The sequence below is a fragment of the Dioscorea cayenensis genome, chromosome 9, assembly GCF_009730915.1.
Source record: "Dioscorea cayenensis subsp. rotundata cultivar TDr96_F1 chromosome 9, TDr96_F1_v2_PseudoChromosome.rev07_lg8_w22 25.fasta, whole genome shotgun sequence".
Lineage (NCBI taxonomy): Eukaryota > Viridiplantae > Streptophyta > Magnoliopsida > Dioscoreales > Dioscoreaceae > Dioscorea > Dioscorea cayenensis.
In genome coordinates this window covers 19,810,335-19,825,462 of record NC_052479.1, presented here as the reverse complement: position 1 = coordinate 19,825,462, position 15,128 = coordinate 19,810,335, and the positions used below count along the sequence as shown (strand labels likewise).

The following is a 15,128-nucleotide window of genomic DNA, read 5'->3' as shown; positions in this document are numbered from 1 at the left end:
ATTATGATTCTAGTTAGGCAAGTTCTTATATGTCAGATGCTTTAGGAACCTCAACCCATGAATACTCACAAGGAGTTTGATCACAGCTTCTATTCCCCTCTAGCTTAGGCTGAAACACACCTTGAGCCAGAACCAAGGTGCCCAGTTGAGTCCGTAGGTGTGCTATGTGACACGTCCAAATATGCGTGTAAACCGCAAGTGCACGGGTGTCAAAGTAATAATTACCCCGGTGAGTGGGTAGTCGAATCCACAGGGAACAGGGCTACTAGTACTAACTTCTTCTCTGCTTTCTAACCAAATGATAAATGGAAAGGTGTGGTGATCTAATGTGCGAAGAAATGAATACCGGAGACAAATATGCAAGGGTAAAATGGATGGAGATCTCAATCAGTAAAAGTGGGGTATTCGGGCAATGCTCCCCCTAGGATTCAGGTATTAGGTACCGAATAAGCAAAGTGTTTCTATGATGAGTAAGTTAAGTCGTGGAAATCCAAACATAATCGGGTCTATCTCTAGATCACCGATACTAGTCCCCTACGAGGTCCCGGTGGAGAAATCGCTCAATCTCAACACCTCACACCACATATGACCGCAAAGCATTCTAGGGATTCCAAATTGTGTATCCAATTCCTAAAGAATGATCCAACTCTAATTCCCGGCGAAGGATCCTAACCCCCTACAAGGTCCCGGCAGAGAAATCTCTCCATCTCACACCTCACACCAAATATGGTTGCATAGAGCTTAAGGAACGGAGATAGAATACACTCAATCGGAAGGGAGAGGGGACACTCCACTATCTCATGACTCACCCTCTCAACCCTCTTTAACCTTGAAGTTCTAACTCTAATGGAGACCTCTCTCACATCAAAGTAACAAATCATGCAAATCCAATCAACCACAAGGATTAATTAAACAAGCAAGCAATGAGAATACAAGATTAAAAACTTAATCAAACTCGGATTAAATAGAAACACTAAGCAAATCCACAAAAGATGAGAATCCTAGGGTTCACAAGCCCAAATACCCTCTAGGGTTTTAGCTCTCCATGGAGCAACATACAAAACACACCATCAATGAATGAAAGTACATTAAAACCATAGAAATAAACCCCCTTATATATGAACTGATGGTCTTGATGGAGAGCTTCGATGTCTTGAAGGACCCACTCCGAAGCTAGGTTCACCGGTGGCTTCCTTGATGGTATGACGGAGGAGGAATCGATCAAAGTTGGTCACGAAGTGCCTCTAAAGCCATAAAGAACTCCTCTCCAAACCCTAGCCGTCTCACCCCTCAAGAGCCGCACAAAAGATGAGAAAGAATAGGGCAAAACGGCTATTTATAGGCCGTATATCGCGTCTGTCACGTGCCCTCACACGCCCGTTTGGATTTTTCACGCGGCCGCGTGGGCTGCAGAAATTTCCACACGGGCGCGTGGACTTTTGACGCGGCCGCATGAACAGTAATTTTCCTACAGCACTGCTACAGTGGAATTACTACAGTACTTTTCACAAAACGCGATCCGAACACTCTTCTCTTAAGGCCACATGTCCGGGCACACGTCCATGTGGTAGGCTATAAAACTTTTCTTCATCGACGTATCTTTGAGAGGTCTTGCAATCTTCACAAAGAGAAGGAATATGAAGATGTGGCTGCCTTTGTGCCCTTCCAAATAGTGAATTGACTTGAATCTTCTTGGAAGTTGGCACACATCTCCACGTTTATGAACTGCTCTCGTGTCTTGATCCTTGAATTGAACAAGAACTCCCAACATTGTGTCTTTATAGCCTATCTTTGCTTCTTTTTTACTCTTCAAGGCATTCACAACCTATATGCATAAAAGAACACCAAATACACAATATGAGACATAAACCACAGTAAAAATGATGCTCAATGCATGTAAAACATATATAAAAATATGTCTACTCAAGCACTTATCACTATGCCTAACGGTAACATCACTGAGCTGCACCCGGAAATACCAACTAATAAACCCTGAAACAGTTACCAGTTCGAGATAGGACAGGTGATAGGATTGGAGGCCTATACCAAATATAGTCGAATTTCTTCAGCATTACATCAGAATCACCCTACTTCACTCTCCAGTGTCTTACCAACTGTGGAGCACCGACAATATCTATCCAAACATTGTCTTTCATTAGTACTATATAGTACCATGAGATAGCCTGAGTTTGGTGAGGTCTCAATGTCGGGTAAGTTCCGACCCGCACAAAAGGCATAATGATCAGGGCACTGTCTCAGAGAGAGGCTCGGTGAAATAGACATGTTTCTGAAGATGCGGACTACCTGCACCTAGACAGAAAGACCCTATGAAGCTTTACTGTTCCCTGGGATTGGCTTTGGTCCTTTCCTGAGCTGCTTAGGTGGAGGGCAAAGAAGGCGTCCTTCCGGGTAGCCCAAGCCATCAGTGAGATACCACTTTGGAAGAGCTAGAATTCTAACCTTGTGTCAGGACCTACGGGCCAAGGGACAGTCTCAGGTTGAGAGTTTCTATGGGGTGTAGGCTTCCCAAAGGGTAATGGAGGCGTGCAATACCCACCCGTCGAGCAGGGATGAAAGTCGGCCTTAGTGATCCGACGTTGCTGAGTGGAAGGGTCGTCGCTCAACGGATAAAAGTTACTCTAGGGATAACAGGCTGATCTTCCCCAAGAGTTCACATCGACGGGAATGTTTGGCACCTCGATGTGGGCTCTTCACTATGTGGGGATGTAGTATGTTCCAATGGTTGGGCTTTTCACCCATTAAAGTGGTACATTACGTGAGCTGGGTTCAGAACTTCATGAGAGAGTTCGGTCCATATTCGGTGCGGCCATTAGAGCATTGAGATGATGTTTCCCTAGTACGAGAGGACCGGGAAGGACGCACCTTTAGTGTACCCAGTTATCGTGCCCATGGTAAACCCAGCCAAGTGCGGAGCGGATAACTGCTGAAAACATCTAAGTAGTAAGCTCACCCAAAGATGAGTGCTCTCCTATTCTGACTTCCCCGAGCCTCCGGTAGCACAGTACGAGACGAGTGACTGGGTTCTCCGCCCTCTGGGATGGAGCGATGTATATTAGGAATCTAAGATAAGGTCACGACGAGATGAGCCATTTATCATTATGATAGGTGTCAAGTGGAAGTGCGAGTGATGTATGCAGTGAGGCATCCTAACGAGACCGAGAGATTTGAACCTTGTTCCTACATGACTGATCAATTCAATCGAGGCACTAGCCATTTATTTTTCATTGTTCAACTGTTTGACAACATGAAAAAAACAAAAAGCCCCGCCCTCCTTCTCTATCTATTCAAGGGATGGAAGGGTAGAGGCCTTTGGTGTCCCTTCCAGTCAAGAATTGGGGCCTCACAATCACTAGCCAATATGTTTTTCTCTAATCCTTTCTTCGCTCATAATTCAATATTCTGGTGTCCTAGGCGTAGAGGAACCACACTAATCCATCCCCGAACTTGATGGTTAAACTCTACTGCGGTGATGATACTATGGGGGAGGTCCTGCGGAAAAATAGCTCTTATTCAAAGGAAAATAGGAAAAATAGTTCTTATTAAAAAGAAAAAATGCAAAGGTTGTCTTATTCAAAACCCTAATTATGACATCTCTTCTCTCCCACTTCACACCTCGGAACACACTATTCTTATAGTCTTATAGAGAGAAATGTGCTTTCACATCTTCTTAACCCGAAATAGCTATTGAACTATGGGTTTTTTGTCAAAATGGAGAAGTCGAGACCTAACAAAAGAAGTAAACCAGCAGTGTTACCAAAGACTGGGCTGGGAAATGAAATAGAATGTACCAGATTTTTAGCACGTACAACCATCAAACCAGAGACAAAAGCAGGGCTCGATAAAATAGAAAGTATCATGGTATGTCATCCTTCCCACGAAATGGAACTTGAATGCATCTTCTTGCTCCAGTATTCAAGTTGATCTATTATGACCAGCGCAGTTGTTCATATTTCATTTTCTTTTTCCAAGCCAAGCCAAAAAAAAGAAAGCACTCACTAAATAACTTAAGGAATCTCGTCTTTCTCTCGATGCCAAGAATTCTTTTTTTGATGTCTCCTGGTCAATCTAAGGTACAACTTGCTTCTCCCCAACCCAGCAAAGTCCAGCATCAAATTCATAGTGCGCTAGTGCGCCCGAGGGCAAACAAGCAAGGGATTAAGCACAAGATGTGAAAGAACAAGCAAGGGCGAAAGCCCTTGCTATTAGCGCTGTAGTTTTTTGCGTTTTCACCTTTAAAAAAAAGAAGGCGCCAGCGCTTGAGTACTAACCCCTCTGGGATACCCGGTTGCTTTGGCGTGCCCCACCCTATCAGTTCTGTGTTGTACTTTACTTGACTCTCCCCCGCTTGCTGATCGCTGTGTTAAAAAATAACATGAAGCTAGATATGAGTAGATGTTGTTGGCCGAAAACAAAAGGTTGATACCTGCTTCAGAACCCGCTACTAATGTAATGTGTCCTCTGCTTCTGATCACAACAGGCTAATCTGTAACAAAAAGCTTAAGAATTAGGAAAACCAGCAATCCCATAGTTACTAAATGTTATGTTGGTGCCACGGATTCCACCCCTACTAGCTACCATCTATATTATGACAACGCCTCTACTATCCCAACAGTACTTGCTGGATAATCATAGCTCGATGAGAATTTCCCAGCGGTGGATCGAGTATAAGGCCCGCATAGGCTGAGTCTAATTCACCATCCCCAGACTGGGATTGAGTTCTGACCATAAAATGAAACTATCATGCTTTGATGGATGGAAGGAGCATTCAAGACTCTCGAGGTTGGACGGAGGCCCCTCTTATCGGTCGGGAGTGAGTTGTGAATTATGGTTCTAAGGCTTGTGATGTTCGATCTAAGATATTCGGAATAAAGATCCGGATAGAAAGAATTGTTGGCTTTCTCAATCGCTTTCTCGGCCGGAAGAGCAGCTCCTAATTCCCATCTCGGTAGCTTCATCTTCTTCGGGAGCTGTTCATCTCAGTCCGGATCATGACACTTCTCGGAAGGAGGGGTAACCACTCAAGGCTTGTTGGATTGGGCAGCAGAAAGATCGAAATTGGGCGGAGAGCCAGGAGAGAAAGACTTTACTTCGTTCGGGAGCTGATAATGCTTCTGCTACCGCACCGGGAGGGACAAAGAGGCTTACATGCCTTATTTAAAAAATGGAAAACACGTCTTTCTGGGTGGGGTATTGAATCCTTCCCTTCCCCCATTTAGTGAGAAAGCGCGTATACTCGAAGGAAGGCAGAATATTTCACCCCTCATCCGGAGTAGTTTAGTTAGTTGTCAATAGCTTGTGATTCGGAGTTGTCGACCCGTCATTTCCAGTCGAGTAAAGGAGCATCTCCCTCTTCATCGAAGTCGCTCAATACGTTGTATCGATGGAGTGACATCTAGGCTTATCCCTTCCCCCCTGATCCCTCTACCCGAGGGATCAGTAAGCAACCGGGTGACGGGCGAACCACATCTGTGAAAATTCCATAGGCATTCTCCGATCGAAGTCGGATCAAATGCAAATATTCGATTCAAGAGGAATCGGTTTTTTGGGAACCTCGGGCTGTAAGGCGATGGTTCGAAGATTTCGATGCCTTCTATTCCGGTCAATGAACCAATATTTTGAGGGAGCAGCTAACCAATCTCATTTCTCAGATAAGTCCATCGGTTTAGAGATTAGTTCATGCTCTTTCATCCCCTAAGGAGTCGGAGATGGCCCTTCCGGTGCAGTTCAGGTTGGTTGTTAATACGTGTATAAGATACTGCTCTCTCTTTCCCTCTCCTTTTAGTCGAGTGTTCATTCTTCACCCTTCCATGCACTTCTTCTCTTCCTCCCCGGAGAGATAGGGGCACACCCCTGCATGCGACCCTGTCATCAACTTCAGAATCATCATGAACTTCAACCCCAGAAGCAGCCACATTCCATCCCCCGTTCTAGGATCAAGAATCTACATGGCGAACATCCTCCGATTACACATTCGTATTAGAGGAGGATCTTTACAATTTTGAAATACTCATACATAGGAGGAGCGGAAGCTACTCGACTGTTAGGGAGAAAGGAACTCGTAGTTCTAGTACCTGACCAAGCTCCAGTTGACCCTGAACCGGAAACCGGAACGGAGGCGGAGCCAAAGGTAGCATAGCTTGTTCCAGTTCCAATTGATCCAGTTGGAGCTTCTCGTTTTCCTATTGAGGAATCGTTTTATCCAGTTAAGTTATTTATCTAAGGCTCAAGGGCAAGGGCAAGAAATGGCTCTACCTACTATACCAACGGAGCAAAGCCCTTTCCATACGCTATCGATTTGGTATAGCTCAGAATGGTTCTGGATCGATTCCAATCGAAACTTCAAAAATGATTCATCGGCGATCTCGGTATTCCTCCAACTCAATGAATGAAGGGGGGAGTTTGAGGAAGGCCGACTTTCTTTCTATATGAAGATGATAAAAGGAAAATGGTCAAACATTTCTAACCTTCGAAAATGACTGAATGAGTAAGAGCTCTTCATGTGGTATCACTTTACCACCATTTGAAATGCACGAAACTTCGATTGGTGGAAGCTAGTCCATGAAGATTCTCTCTTCTCTTACGTGCAATTCCCCTATTTCGGTAAGCATCCAGTATCTCAGCAAATGAACATTTCTCTAAGCTTATCCACTAGCTTATACGTTGTTTGAAAGCAGCTCCAAGGATCCAATGAATAGCTAAGGTTTGTTGACGATCCCTGGTTACAATCCCAGGGATATCATAAATAGTACCTGTGACTCCTACTTTTACCACTTCTCATATGGGCTTTATATTATCTACGGCGTCAACCATAAGTTTGATTACATCGCGTTCAGTTCGAGCTAGTTGATTAAAAGTATTATAAACAATAGCACGAACTCTAGTTCTTTTACCATTTATCATGTGAAAGTTGACCAACTTCTTGATCAATTATTTTTGCTCACCATCCAAGTCCCCCATATAGCTGAGAATTTCTGAGCAATTGGAAGCGGCTTTCGATGACGAGGCCAAAAAATTGATATTACGCGATCGTTACTGTCCATCTTTATCAGCCAACTCCCTTGTTTCCTTCAATAACTAATATCGTCGGAATGGATGACTGACCTACGGTACTTATAAAATCAAACAAAAAGAAAGGTGGTTTCTTTTTATTTGATAAAGAGTCCCTTTCACACCCTTGACTTTTTTGTAGACTTCACCATTATGCTCATAATCATTTAAATCCTATCTTGTATTGTAATATCATATCGAGCTCAGTGACTTTGTGATGGAGGAGGATCTCAGGCCCTCTCGCAGTCCATTCCATTAGTTCTTAAATCACAAAATGGAATGTGTCCCTGAAAATATCGCCTGTCATCCTTGCACCATATTGATCAACATACAAGATCTTTATAATCCACTTTTTTTTTCCAAAGAGGGCAAGAAATTAAAAAGGGATTTATACTACCCTAAACAAGTTTGTCTGTCAAATCTGGAATGTAATAAAAAAATTCTTCTTTGCTATATGAAGCAGGACATCCTTTTGCTTGGTGGTGTAATGCGAAAATGTCAAGGTATATATTGGGAGCATTACAGTATTGACATAGTAAGCAAGTTAATACTTTCATCCCTTTCTCTAAGCATCTATCGTATGAAATATTAAGATGAATGCAATTGGCCAATCCACATCGCCAACCAAAATGCGAGTACTGCTTCTCTTCCTCTGCCTAGTTACTTGGCATCTATAGTTCCTACTCCTTCTACTGCCGCTTCTGACTCTCGCTCTGACTGTTGACAGAACCATCTCTTTAATGCCCTTCCTGAACATCCGGATTGGGATGAATCATTTACTGCTATGGATGTTAAGGGAAGGAATGCTATTTTTATTTCAATTTTTACTAGTATAATGACTAATAGACAACAGACGAAATCCCTTCTTTCATACTACTTTACCGACTCCTCCTCAGTCTGACTGTCATCTGACATCGGGTCAAGAAAGCCATGCTCCACCCATGACCAGTCGGTCAAACCATGTCCAGTTGTCTCAATTTACTGACACTTGGCTCTTCCTCCCCCTGCCCCGGTCAATAGGCACAACCCAACTTGGGTTATCAACAACCTCTATACCCGATCGATTCTTTGTCTCAACGCAATCAGGGGTTATCCTCGTCTAGCAAAAGCAAGAGCCTTCTTCCCATGTTCCTGGTCTATCTATCCAGCCCTAACTCAGGCTACCCTTTCACAACCCAATGTAGGGACCCCATGACCGAATCCCCTCGGCTGTAGGATTTGAAAGAGAGTCTCCTTTGGGGTTAACCCCTAACCCCCCTCCTCATCCAACCGGGAATGCATCTCATCTTTTGATCTTCAATTCCCGGGAAGATTTCGAGCGACAGGTCTTAGAGTTAACCCAAGCGGCTACAACTTAAAAATTTTCTCTGGCAGCTATGTGCCATTGTCCAAATGTTAGTCTACCACCATGGTATAAGATACCTAAGTTTGCGAAGTTTGATAGGAAAGGTGACCTACACCATCACTTGCTACTTTTCATTTTTGACACTCCCCCGGGATAATAAGGACAACCATATTTATCTCTTCCGGTAGAGCTTGGAAGGAGATGATTTAGGTGGTTCGGGAGTCTCCCGGTTGGGTTGGTAGCATCACATCCTTCGAGGATCTCGCCACTAACTTTCTCAACCATCCTATCTCATTGGCAAGAAGCCAACCATCGCCGATCTTCAGGACAGAGCTCAACGCCCTGAAGAGGACTTTGAAAAGCCTTTGTTAGTAGATTTAGGGAGGTTCTAATCATAAAACCGAGATACCTCTACCCGAATCTCAAGCTGTCCAGATGTTGGTCTTAAGGAATCTTAAGATTTCATTGACCGAGCAGAAGCGGAAGAGGGATGGATTCATTGCCGCAACTGGGCAACCGAAGTTTGTTAGCTTTCTTTGAGGGCTTTAATGAAAACAGGGCAAAGCAAGGAAATCGAAGAGGGGTAGATTATATCAACTCCAACTGATAGCATCCGAAAGATGAAGCCCTCAATCGAAGGACTCTTTTATCGAAGAACTCATAGGAACTTGCATGATCAAGACTACTGAAGAAGATGTTCATGCTTCAGAGAATACAACCCAATCAGAGCAACATCTCGAAGAACTTATAGAGAAATAAGAAAAATGACCTCAAGCAAAGGCGAAAAGCAAGAGGGTCATTCTTTGCTTTGAAGCTCGTTTTTAAGCGGTTGGAAATGAGAAGTATTGGATATGTTTAGTCTTTTTCTCCTCAAGCATCCGGTAATACCATTTTTTTTTTTTGCTTCGAATAAAAAATGTTTCTTTCCTTCCGAGATAATCAACCTAGCCCTCTCTGATAAAAGAAAAAGTGAAGCTCTTCAAATTAGCATGGCAGAAAATGTTGTGTTTTATCTTTTCTTATAGGGAACGGTTTACAGCTATGTGGCTCGACCGTGTAGTACTCTTCTACATATTTTAGGTGAGAAGTTCTTGTACCCAATTAGGTTAGCATTTATTGTTGAAGATGGAAAATGATGCCTTTTTTTCCTTTATCACCTGATTTGTATCAAGTTTGAGACGAGGTTGAAGATATCAAAATTCTAATGAAGTGTCATGGTGATTAAATTGTGTGGACAGCAAGCCCAGATGGTGAGTATTCTATAGATTCTGCATGAGAAAGTCTTATATAGAATCTCAGGCTGAAGGTTGAATGGGCTAGATTGGTTTGGTTTAGTAGCCATGTACCTCAGTTTTCTTTTATTACTTGGATGGCTCTTCGGAAAGCACTGCTCACTCAAGATATCTTGGTCTCTTGTGGTATAGTATTCTAATTAGTCGATCTAGTTGCTGCTTATGCAGGATGCACGTGGAAGACCATGATCACTTATTCTTTTGGTCTTCCTATTCAAAGAAAGTGTGGAGATCTATCCTTGGCAGATGTCGGTCTCGTAGGAAAGGGCGGTTCACATGGGATAAGGAGATTAGGTGGGTCTGAGACCCTTTTTTGGGTTATGCAAATCCGAAGAAAGACACTTTCTTTTTGTACAACAGTGTACCGCGGGTGAACGTAACTCTCAAATTTTCCAAAATCAATATAAGCCATGGGAAGAGATAATATAATAGTTATGATCTCTAGGGATACCGGAATTAGATTCCTTAGTTTGCGAGATGCAGTGGATGACGCTCCCAAGAGTATAGAATTCCTAGACTCTTGGCAGATTTCAGTAAAATTTACTGTTCCATCTCCCACATGGTGTTCATGGTGCCCTCCAGACCCAGATATGTGGTGCTTGAGCACGCACAATTGGTTCTCTTAGAGGTGATTTTGCAGGGTATGGATGCATCTTAAGAGACCATGCTGGACAGTAGAAAGTAGCGATTACAGCCAAGTGTCCTCCTTTCTCCATCCTTGTGCATGAGATCTAGAGTGATTCCTCACCAAGAAAAATAGGAGTTTTTCTCCTGCGAACAGACGCACAAGATAACCTTTGGTACAGGCCACTAGCTATTTACCCACTTTACCGATCACACAATTCATTGGCTTCTCCTCTAAGGAAGTAAAAAAACCCCACATACTCTTTCCCATATCACCTATATGAATCCAAAGCTAACCCCTGCACCTGATTCATCCCCTTGAATAAGGGGTTGGCCTGTGAGTCTTTCTTTCTTTGAATTTCTGATGGAGAGACGGGGAAGATAGTGAAAATTTTTTTTATTCCGGGCTGGCTCATTTGAAAAATCTGGGAAGCGACGACAAAGAAGTGATTTCTTATTTTAATAAATAAAGCCGAAGCCAGTAAAAACCCAATTTGCGCATTAGCTTAGTTCCCATCTCATAGAAAAATAATGGTGTTTGGGGTTCAAAACCTCCTATTAAATAAAGGCAGAACAGAAGCTCGTTGAGGAATCAATCACAGTTTAACATGCCGAAGAAGATGAAAACAATAGATGTGGTATACCAAAAAAAAAGTAGAGGAGGCAAAGCACCGTAACCGTAAAAAAAGTTCAGATCAAGTGCTAGAGAAATGGTCGACTCTGAATCCGGATTGGTTTGAACCGTGAATGAAAGATTTCCTCTAAACTAGAAAGCCGTCAAGAAAAGATCCATCAACATGATGGACACTCGAAACCTTATCTGGTTTGTGTAAGGAGGGAACCCATTTGACCTTTTCAGTAAAGGGGGAAACAAATAAAGTAGGGGACGAAACACTAACATAGCGCTTCACGCCCAGAGGAAGATGCTTTCTTTTAGCCTACGCCTACGCCTTTCCCCTTTTTATAATAAGATAAGCATCCAGCTCTCGATCCAGAGCTACTGCTTCAACAATCAACTGAGCTCAGGAAGTCAGGTTAAGACGTCGACTTATACAGGGTCTTGTCCGAGGAGATGAAAAACAATTAAAAAAAAAAAGGATACCCAGCTTGACATGAAAAGTAGAGGCAAGCAGAGTCAAAGGCCGAGCCTCAACTAGCAAAGGGAGACAGCCATGCCAATCCAAGCAGAGCAACTAGAAGCCCACTCTACCTTTCTTTCTTTACCTTAGACTTCGTTCTTCAACGTGTGTATTTCCTCTGTTCTGTGCTGTGCTCTTGAACTCTTGATTGCCTTGTGACTTTAGTTGAAGTATAGGTCATCGATTCTTATGGGATTTCTCCTTTCTTTTGTTGAGTGGTATATAAGGGATTCCTCTAGTAGGTAGCGACAAGAGGCTACATTAATAGCTGAAACTTATTTTTGCGTTGGGTAGGCTCAGAGTCAGAAGTCCTCTCTTTCTCAATTCACATCTATGAGCAATGATTCCTGTATCTCTTGCTTGCTTCGATCAGACTCTGACAGCTTACAGAAGAATGATGGGTCGCTAACAAGCCCCCTAAATGACCGCTCAAAAGGCCTACCTATTTTTTTCCCAATCCGTCAGTTGCTCATCCCTCTCTCATGAAAGATTTTTTCTCCTCTCCCAGCAGCTTTTACTCATGGCTATAGCCTGTTGCTAAGACAATTCCCATTCAAACATTCTCATCCAACGGTCTATCAATCGTGCCTTATTTTGTTTTGTCAAAATTTACTTTCGTTCTTACAAAAAAAAATTTGCAGGAAGTAAACGACCTTCCGAAATCAACTCTTGAAGTCACGTCTTTCAGTACTGAGACTGAAGTAAATTACTTTTGAGTTTCTCTTTGCCCACCTTCTGACTTAGAAATACCAACTATAAATAGCTTAAGCATCTCTTAATAAGGAAACGTCTTTCTACAACTAAGGGTAAGGTTTGGAACCCTAGTAGCAGAATAGAATCAGTTTATCGGACAGACTTCCATGCCAACATGAGTAGTTTAACTCATCACTACCTCGTAAGGGCGTTGAGAATTTTTTTTCCTTAAAAAAAAAAGAAGAAGGCACACAGGTCATCTTTTGGTCGTCTCCTTCTGTGATACACACCTGGTTGTAGCCCAACCGTAGATCCAACTTAAAAAAGTATGAAGCGCTTAGTCGAAGAAGTCTGTAATCAAAGTGGATACTTGTTCTTGATGGTTAGGTTACCTGGTTGAGCGCCCATAAATGTTAATCTAATCTAACTAAGGCTCCCGCTTCTTCTGGAAGAAAACAGGGGCAAAATATGGAACCGTCGGAGGCTTAAATATATCTGGCCGAGATTACTTAAAAAAATTCCTAAAGTAAGTACTTGCTTTTTTTTTTCATGAGAAAAAGAAGTCTTATGTGTATTGGATCCGCTCTTCTGTTAGCATGAACACTTTAATTAGATTCTATTCCTCTTCTTTATTCTTAACAAATGGAACCCCCCACCCGAACCTTTCTTAAGACTACCAAGCCCTCTCGAATTAGTTCTACGATAGAAGCTTTCAACGTACACCCGGGGACAAATCTTTCACTCACTGAGAAGTGAAAACCTGTGACTATATCGTCCTGAAGACGGATGCGACGGGAAGAAGTGGCATTTAGAAGTGTTGCTGACTTTACATTTAGGTTTCGGCATAACAAAGCTTGCACGGTCTTTTCGCACTTAGGTGCACAACGTGCCTTTGGTAATGATTCTACTATGGTGCCGCAATTTCGCAAGCTGATCCTAAGTAATCATTGTTGTTCATTCAGTTTCGGAGGAATGACCTTGTTAGGATTAGAGAATTGCTGCGGTTCTTCCTGAATAGACTCTATTCTCCCGTCGAGAGTGACTTTGAAAGTCTTACCTAAACTCTTACAACTGAATATGAGAAAGCCTATAAAACAACAAGCTACTATCATTTCTTCATTATAGATTAAGATCTTCTTCTGACTTGATGCACAAATAGATGGAATAGCAGCAAATAGTGTCTTTCTATCCAGCATATCCGTTGAACTAAATCTCATTGGGAAACGTTATCCGTATCTATCTTTCAGCAACGGAACGGGAAGTTGTCTAGGACAGGATGCGCTCCCCCGGCGGCCAAGTAAAAAAAGGAAAAGAAAGAAAGGATAAGATAACTTCGTATGTATTTGGTCACTCTCCTCTAGTTATGTTTAACCTTGAATGCAATTTATAGATTCGACAGCAATAGTCCCTCGGACTCGAAAAGTAATAACGAAAATGGCTGATCCAATAGCGGATTCCGCAGCTGCCACTGTTGGAACTAATGAAGCAAATGATTGACCCATCATATCATCCAAAGAAACGGAAAATACCAAAAAGTTCGAATTGACAGCTAATAACATTGATTCAATTGGCATTGACATAATAAGAATATTTCGTCTATTAAGGAGGATTCCCCGAATACCTAAAATGGAGATGATCATAGAAAATGTGAAATATTTTATAAGATCCGTTTCGGAAACGTGGAATGTCAGAGAAATTCAAATTATGTGAGGAAGTCCTGCGTCATAGAGTCCAGGGAAAGCCTGACTTTTTCTTAATCTTCTTCTTTGTCTTTCGGTTCTAGTTTTCTGCTCTCCTTCTTTTGATCTCCTTCCTTATCACTTTGTATAAGGAATGAAATCTTTCTTCCTGGACTTTACTTGCTTTAAAAGCTGGCCGACTTCCTTCCCCGGATCATAGGACCCACCCACCCGTTTTCTTGTCTACTCAAAATATGGGACTCTTTCGCCAGCTACCGCCTCTCTCTTTTTCAAAATTTTTGATATTCTTCCTACAGCAAGTGTTAATGCCTGGGTTCGAAGAATCTTTATGAACTTTCTGATCAAATATCATATTTTTTTTTTTTCAGTTCAGTTTTCTTTTTTTATTCTGTTTATTAATCCTGATATAGGATAATCCAACATTGGTGATTTTGCCTAATATCGCTTTTCTCTTTCTTTCGTAGAGTAGAATTTCACCAGTCTTCCGACGCAAGATTGGTTTCTTGAGTTCAGGCTTGAGACCAAGGCTTCGCCGTTTGAGAACACCGCCACCATCCATTTTGGCTCATGGCGGTCCAAATGACCTATTCTGTCAAGCGTTTTACAACCCTTGCCAGAGTAGGTGGTGCTGGCTTTCGAACTATTGCATCTCTTGCTCACTCTAATAGGCCTAAGCGCTATGAGCGGGTCTATGTGATGGGACTTCAATCTAAACTTCCTATTTAGCTTTGGCTTGGTAGGGGGTGTCCTCTTAACCCATATCTTCGTGCTTTCATTATTAACTACTTATTAAATGAAATGAAATCATATGAAACCTAAAGATTTCTCTATCATTCCGGAAGACTTATTTTAGTCTCCCAAGATGGTTGGTGGATTTCCTTGAATGGTCCACACTGAGAGGATGGGTTAAGCAGTGGCTGCACTCTTGTCTACAAGGTCGGTCTTATGTGACCCTTATGTATCCATTGAACAGTTCTTTGAAGCTCCTGTTGTAAATCATGACTGGAAAATCACGCGCAAAGATACTGAATTAGTGCGCTTTGGTCTTCTATGGAAGGTTTATGATTTGGTCGCTTTGAAGGGTACCAATTTCTCAGTTCCAATCTTGGATGTTGGTATCAGTGGCTTACTTATTAGGTGGAGTCAACGGTACCCAATTCCTAGTTGAGCCTTCGGGCCTAAACCAGCCCAAGGCCCATAAGGGGCTAGTTGTTCCTGGTGTAGTTATTCTCCATGGGACGGACCCTACTGATGAGACCGTCAGATA

General features: G+C 42.5%; 1 protein-coding gene and 2 pseudogenes across 1 annotated transcript; all 3 read right to left on the bottom strand.

The window, feature by feature from the left end:
* Nucleotides 1-6,531: 6,531 nt before the first annotated feature.
* LOC120268757 lies at nt 6,532-6,978 on the bottom strand (annotated as a pseudogene).
* A 5,815-nt stretch (nt 6,979-12,793) lies between these two features.
* On the bottom strand, nt 12,794-13,521 carry LOC120268756 (annotated as a pseudogene).
* A 7-nt stretch (nt 13,522-13,528) lies between these two features.
* LOC120268565 (NADH-ubiquinone oxidoreductase chain 4L-like) lies at nt 13,529-14,420 on the bottom strand. The gene is made up of 2 exons (XM_039275906.1): nt 14,339-14,420; nt 13,529-13,782 (listed from the first exon to the last, which is right to left on the bottom strand). The coding sequence occupies exons 1-2, from the start codon at nt 14,418-14,420 to the stop codon at nt 13,529-13,531; spliced, it is 336 nt and encodes a 111-aa protein (XP_039131840.1).
* Between the last annotated feature and the right edge of the window lie 708 nt (nt 14,421-15,128).

Bases quoted from the DNA above. Each gene is read 5' to 3' on its own strand.
- LOC120268565 (XM_039275906.1), bottom strand. From the start codon at position 14,420: ATGGATGGTGGCGGTGTTCTCAAACGGCGAAGCCTTGGTCTCAAGCCT. The intron at 13,783-14,338 runs GTGAAATTCTAC...TCTCCATTTTAG, and splicing joins AATCTTGCGTCGGAAGACTG to GTATTCGGGGAATCCTCCTT.